The sequence below is a fragment of the Gallinula chloropus genome, assembly GCF_964237585.1.
Source record: "Gallinula chloropus genome assembly, chromosome: 1".
Taxonomy (NCBI): Eukaryota; Metazoa; Chordata; class Aves; order Gruiformes; family Rallidae; genus Gallinula; species Gallinula chloropus.
In genome coordinates this window covers 87,751,872-87,759,141 of record NC_140085.1, presented here as the reverse complement: position 1 = coordinate 87,759,141, position 7,270 = coordinate 87,751,872, and the positions used below count along the sequence as shown (strand labels likewise).

Genomic DNA, 7,270 nt, shown 5'->3' with positions numbered 1-7,270 from the left:
CAACCCCGGGACGCGGAGGCTTAGAAGGAGCAGCGTGTCGGAAGCGGTGGGGGGGGAAACCCGAGGGCCGAGAACTGACCCCGGGGAAAAGCCCGAACAGCTGCCGCCGCTCCGGAGAAAGGAAAGCGGTTCGTCTTCGCAGTACCCGGCCGTAGGAGGCGGAACACGCCCCGCCCCGCCGGCCGTTGCCATGGGAACGGCAGATGGCGGCGCCATGAGCCGCACCATAACCGGTGCGGTGCGGGCCCCGCACCCCGGGGGCCACTGTCACGGCCAAATGGCTCCCGGCCGGACCTTCGACTATCCCTACGGTACCGAGCCTGTCCGGGAGGGTCAATATTCTCCCTGCACCCTGGGCTCCGCCTGCAGCTTAGGCGGCATGACCGGTGCGGCCAAGGCGCAACGCCCTCCGCGGGGAAGGGGGCGCGTCCAGAGTGACCGGGCGAGGACTTAGGCGTTGTGGGGGCGGTGTGAGGGTAGTGGAGAGGTTGAGCAGCCCCAGCAGGCCTCCCACCTCTGCCCTGGCCTCCCCTGCCTGCCGACCAGCCGGCCGCTGTGCAGGCCCAGGTGCACGGTCGGAGCTGGCCGACGAACTGTCCCTGAGCGCCCGGCAGCTAGCTAGGCAGGGAGGGCAGGTTTGGAGCCGGGAAGACGTGTGCCGCCCCGGGAGCGGGGCAGGGCCACGGAGCTGTAAAGCGTTAGAGGGAGTAGCGGAGCAGTAGCGGAGTTACCAGGAGGGAGAAGAGGCTTGGGACTGTAAGACATTTGCAAGCTGGAGCAAAGCAAGCGCTAGCTCTATATCCTAGAGGGAAGCGTCATGTGCAGTATAGTGTTTCCACAAACTACCATTACACTGTGCTTGTTTTTCTCTGTTTTGTGTCTTCGTTTTTCTCTTAAAAGGTTGGCAACACTTCCAGATAAAGTAGATATTTCTTCAGTCATGTCATGTTGCACAGAACAGTAGCATTTCAGCTCTGAGGTTTCACTTGTGTGATGGTGGGACGTCTTCTACGAAGACATGTATTTCAATTTTTTCCTTTCCTACTTTGCTTTGTATTTTCTTATGGTGAGAATTTAAAGAGGGAAGCAAAGCCTGATGATTCATGCAAATTTCCCAAATATGTAACTGGCTCCCTTTGTTCACTTATCTTTCAGACCTTCTGTACACACTATCAAGTGATGAGAAGAACGGTTCAAAGTCAAATGTCCGTGTGCAGCTAGTCACTGATAAAATGGTAGGTTTTGACCAAAGATAGCTCACGTGCATCTAATATTTCTGTGTGTATGCATACACGTGGGTAGAAGGTCCTTTTCAGTTCTAAACTGTTCCCTTAAAACAGCAAAATACAAAGCAAAGGAAGCAGTTTTATCTAAAGGAATACTTCACGCAGGGAGTAACCATGATAGCCTAGGGTGACTCTGGAGCAGCGGCCTAGAAACATTCAGTTTCATAACCTGAGTCATTTTCTAAGCTGTGTGTCAGTATTTTTAATAGAGTATCTCCAAATGTTGCTAGCAATAGTTTTTATATGTTATTAACATCTAATAAAAGAGCCCGACAGTTGTTCAAGCCAAGCTGATAAACTGTTTTCACACAGTGCCTCCTTGCTTACCTTGGGATATACTTATACTACAGCTCAGGGCAGCAGGCTTAGTTTGAAATGTATTAGGTAGCAAAGGCTAAGCAGCCTGTTAAGCCTGCAAACCTCTCCCGATTCTTCATGCTAGGTTGGTGCAATTTAACTTCCTAGCTAAGCCCTGAGTTAGCCCATACGTAGCTCCCTACTGAATTGTCTCCCTGCTATCTGTATTCACCCCTGCTAGCATAAAACCAGGTAGGTGGGAGTTGCAGTCACAGCTCTAGACAGCACTGATTGATGACTGGACAAGCTGCATGTAGGCAGAATGCCAAAGGAAAAAAAAAAAAAGATCTGGTACAACTGCACAATGAATCGGAGTTTTAAACAAATAGTCCTCCTGAAGCTATGCGTTTGACTGAGCCTGCAAGGCAAATATTTTGAACTCTGAAATTCCATTGTTTGTACAGCAAGGAGGAAATCCCAAAGCAGCCTTCCAACGCTGGAGTGAAGAAGCTGCTTTGTTTTGTTTGTTTGTTTGTTTTGTTTTGAAGGACATTTCTGGGCATCTCTTACCCTGTTAGCTCAGAGTGTTCCTTGTATCTACATGAAAAAAAAACGTGTGTTTGCCTGCCCCTCTGTAGAGAGGCATGCTCATGGAGGTGAAAGCAAGGCCTGTCAGCAGTATGGCTAATGTAAGCAGTTCAGGCCAGACGGAGCAAGCAGGCGTGCTGTCACGTGTGTTGTCGCGCCACAGGTGTAACGTTGCGATGGGTGTGGCGACAGACTCCGGCTCGCATAAAAGACGTTCTGAGCCTATGAATCGGCAAAGCAGTATGGCTTTGAATTCTCAGTCTATAGCCTCATAAAATGGGGTGGACAGGGGTTGTAATAACAGCAGTTCATAGGGTCTTCCAAACTCTTGCAAGCTGACTTCACATTCAGGAGAAATGAAACAAAAATGCAGGCTCATGCGCAGCAAGCAGCTACCTGGTAGGTTGCCTTGTTCTTCATCGTCTGACCCGCTCTTACACGCTGGTGAGTTAGTGTGCTCGAAATGTCACCGCTACCCTGTGTACATCTGAGTTAGCACCCACTGAAATGAAAGGGGCAATTCACAATTCAAATCTGATTTCAGGCTTTACAGAAGCTCAAGCCGATATAGCTACATCACATACACTTGAGTCACAATTGCAAAAATGTATTGGCAGTCATAAATTTAGAGGTTTAAAGCATATCTACTGAGGGAAATTAGTGCTTAGAAGGAAGGGTGTAGGTTTTTAATGTGCTCATTTTTGTGTGCTAACTCCCATTGAGGTATTTTTAGCACAGGCTAAAACTGTTACAGTATAAAATAATGTAACTTTACTCTGTAAGTGAAATATGTTACTTCTTTCTAGAGCACATGAAGTAGGAAGGAGTTATGTGGGGTAATGTGCTAGTTCACATTACTGCACATTCACAGTCACCGCACGCTAACTTCTTGTAATGAACCCTTGTTAGACCCTTCGATTTTAAGTTTAGACACTGGATAACAGCCAGAAGATGTATCTGTGCATCTGCTGCTAGTCTGGTATGCTCCACATCTTGAGAAGTACCATCTAACCAGTTGATATCATTAGCATATGTATGCCTGCCTTCCCCGTCCCAAATGTGCAGTCCTGTAAATCACAGCAAGCTGAGATTCTCATCTCTTTAATGCTACTTGAAGCTGTTCAGTCACCACCTCTCTTTTCTTGTGTCCACACAAACATTAGGTAAAAGCACCAATGTCCAGAAGTATCTTCAGTATCTTGACCCATTTCCCAGACTACAGCCTGTGCTTGGAGGGCAAAGATCTAGTGCCTCCATTTATTGACCGACGATGGAGAGGGATGGCTCAGCAGCGCCTGGAGGCTCTTCAGCAGCTTGCTGCGTAAGTGTTCTACGGTTGGATAACATAAAGCAAATATACAGACAAACCCAACAAAAACCTATGCACGTTGAAGTGGAGATGGCTGCAATTTGCTCCTACTTGTATTTCCCTTGAAATTAAGAGATTGCAGCTGTCGTGGAGTATGGTTGCCCATCTGTTTCTTACAGGGTGGATGGATGTTGCGCATTCCTTCATCCCTGTGCTGTCTGCTTTGCAGCGGTTGCCATGAAAGAGAAGAGTTATTTCAATCTCTTAGAGATCAGATAAGTCATAAAGACTTCAGTGGCTCACGCGTGTTACTTCAGCAGTAGCAGTTTCCTTTTAGTCCCCTGCAGTGGCAGCTGGTTAGTTGGCTTTTGCTGCTCATTCAAGCATGTATGGGGCCTGAACTAGGGCACCACCACATTTTTACTGCAGGGGTTTCTTAGTTGAACTTTATCATGGCATTGCAATTTGGGCTTCTCATTCAGCAAATACTTAAAAAAAGTTTATATATTTTGCCACACCGTGTGTTTTTTGGAGTCCTCTTGTAGGTGTATTCAAAACTGCAGGTGTCAGCCCTGATAGTTGTTTTCGCGGGGGGGTTGTTGCTAAGTTTAGACCATGGACTTTTCTATAATGAACACTCTGGGGTTGCTGAGTTCTACTGTATGCCAGGCAGTAATCAAAGATGTTAAAAAATGATACAACAGATGTCACGCCTGTGTTCATTATTTTTTCAAAACCATGTTCTTCTCATTTCTACAAGAAGAATTTTTGAGCCTTTTTTCCCCCCCTTCCTCTTCTTTTCAGCAAGCTGTCCCAGGCACATTAAAACCTCAGTTGCTTCTTTTACTTTGCCTGATATTCTGTAACAAGAACTTATTTGATGCCTGAGGTACTTTAAAATTAATTTACATTTATTTAAACAACATGTGTATGCAGAATGTCTTGCAATTAACAAAAAAGGGGAAATACATCCTGTCTGTTTCAACCTGAGCTGATTGACAGTGCTGCTGATATGGGAAACAGAAAATTTCCCAGCTGTCTTCTCAGTAGTTGCATTGCCTCTGCAAGGTTACCAGAAATAAATGCTCATTTATTTCAGCAAAGTCAGCAAATATAAGTCAAGGACATGCAAGAGGCAGGATCTGTGGAATAAAAGGGGCTATTTCACTGGGTTCCCATTGTGCCTGTAACTATACCATAATAGGATGAACAGCTTATGCTAATAAAGTTAGATCATAAGAATAAGTGCCCACCTGTGCTGAATGAAACACAAATCCATCTGGCTGAAGCAACAGTCTTGATATGTAAAGAGTCAGCTAGTGGAACTAGCCATCAGCTCAATTAACTCATTTGAATTACAAACACAACTCTGCAATAATAGGTTGATTAGTGCTGAGCAAGTATCTCATGTTACTGCACTGACTCTGGAGAAACCTTCCCCTCTCTTTTGTTACCAATATGACTGAAAGCACTGGGAAGAGATGACTTTAAACTTACCTTGGCAGTACATTGTGTGTCATGGGAGGTTAATGAAGCATCTCTCTATAGGCTTTGCTGTGCTGGGTAGCCGTACTGTGCCTCCCCAACTTCTGCAGCACAGCTTGCAGGGTTCAGACGAGGGTTTTGAAGGTAACCCATCTCAGCATACGAGCCTCTGTTTTGATCCCAGCTGTTGAGCAATGTTCTGTGTGATTCACTGTACCTCTGTCTATATGCCTCTGTATTTAAAATTAGGCAGCAGCAACCAACTCCAGCACCCACAGTCCCATACATCTGAGGTCAGGATTGTTGCCCAAAATGGTCTTATGAAAACCATGACTTTCAGTACTCGCCATATATAGAGCTTAAAGAAAATACCCACCTTAATGGCATGACATGGGCTTCCCTGGTCAGCTGTTTTCTTGTTAAGAACTTCTTTTTCTTTAACTAGTTTGCGGGTTAGGAAGAGTATGACAGGAGGTTAAAATGGTTGTGAAATAAGTAGCCTCATCCATAGCTGTCGAAGGACTCCATTCTACCCATCCTCTCACTGACTGCCTTAACAAGGTCTACCTCATGGTCTTTCAAGTGTTTGAAGTAAAACCCCAAGATGTTATACTGAAAAAATCTAAATGGTCTGCTTACTTGAATGAAAATGAAACAAGAATGTTCCTGCAAAAGATATATTTGTTCCAGGATGGGTTTTGAAACGTTCACATGGTCATCCTAATTTTTCTCCTCTATTGGAGAATTCAAATTAAAATTGCTGGCTGGTCAAAATTTCTTCAGGTATTTTTGAAAGTGGTTGTCTTCCCCTTTGTTCCTTGTATTCCTTTTAAAATATTTTCCATTTGGAAGGTTTTGTGCTCTTAAGGTGATGAGCCTGCTCTCCCCCCGTGCCAAATAAAAGTAGTTTACAAGGTCAAACGAGTGGCCAATGCGTAAGAAAGTTCTGTTAAAGGCAGCAAATGACTGTTTCTTGCCCACACATGGTAGGCAATAGACATAAAGTGTCAAAAAGTACCTAAGTATGAAAAAAGCAAAATATAATTACTTGTGAAAGTATGGGGATTTTATGAACTTTGTGGTGTGTGTTTGATTGTACGACCAGAGAAGGAGAGAGAGAAGGGGGAAAAAGAAAAAAAAAAAGCACAAGAAAAAAAGATCAGAGGTGCTCTGAATGTAATTCTTCAATGATAATAAAGAATCCTGTATTCTGGCTTTTAGTGCTCAACCGTCTCTTGAGATACCTCAAATAGCATACGAAGATCCTGAAGTCAGTGGAAGGAATCGCTACAAATACTTTGCACGGTAAGGAGCGAACTGATTTGAAACAGTTCAGAAGCTTGCTTTTCTGAAGTTTAGAAAGCATCAAAATATATGCAGAAATATATATATATAATTTTTTTGTCTTTTTCCCTTGGTTCTTTGGTTATGGCTAGAGAAAATCTAAATGGTAACCAAATCTTAAATCACAAGGTCTCTTAAAATTCATACTATGCCAGAATTTTCAGGTAGTAAGCGTATAAGCAAACATACCAGGCATTTTGTTCTTAATTATTTGTAGAAAGTTTGGGGCTGTAGATCCTCCTATGTCAAGGAAGCAGGTATTCACACAGCCGTTGTGATTGTCCAGGTTCCTGGAAAGGTGCCTTCTTAAGAAGGAACCTTCTAACTCCCAGTTTTTGCCAGGAGCAGAAAGAGAGCAAAGGGAATCCTTGGTTAACTTTTCATCACTGTCCTCTACTGCAGGACTGCTCTGCTCCTTCCAGAATGATACTGCAGGTCAGCAGGGAACTCAAGATCTGAACCAACAGCTAATGTACCAACATGTTCAACTTAGTCACATATATGTTGAATTACTTTCACTATTACAGTCAGCAGCTATTGGCCGACATGTCCACTTTAAATATAAACACACACCCCCAGGTTTATTAAATTCTTCACTACAAGGGTGATGAGACACTGGAACAGGTTGCCCAGAGAGGCGCTGGAGGCCCCATCCCTGGAGACATTCAAGGTCAGGCTTGATGAAGCTCTGCAACCTGATCTAGTGAAGCTGTCCCTGCTTACTGCAGGGGGGTTGGACTAGATGAACTGTAAAGGTCCCTTCCAATCTAACACATTCTATGAAATTGAAGTTCTTTATGGCTCCTTTAACAACAACAACAAAAAGACAAAGATTATGTTATTTTCTGAAATTTGAAATTAAGCTTTAATGTCTTTCCAAGGCTGAGGGAAATGGAAAGTGAACTGCAATATGCAAACTATAAGAATGCCTAAGAAAGTTACTTATATGTCATTGAGCCCA

The 7,270-nt window shown here is 44.2% G+C and overlaps 1 protein-coding gene across 1 annotated transcript in view; it reads left to right on the top strand.

Moving 5' to 3' along the window:
- Positions 1-214: 214 nt before the first annotated feature.
- Positions 215-7,270, top strand: part of CFAP91 (cilia and flagella associated protein 91) — a gene marked incomplete at both ends in the record, with an annotated part of 30,178 nt that continues 23,122 nt past the window's right edge. The window contains 4 exons of the mRNA XM_084274365.1: positions 215-311; positions 1,156-1,235; positions 3,335-3,492; positions 6,187-6,270. Of these exons, the coding sequence (XP_084130491.1) occupies positions 215-311; positions 1,156-1,235; positions 3,335-3,492; positions 6,187-6,270 (419 nt within the window). The remainder of the gene's footprint in view (positions 312-1,155; positions 1,236-3,334; positions 3,493-6,186; positions 6,271-7,270) is intronic.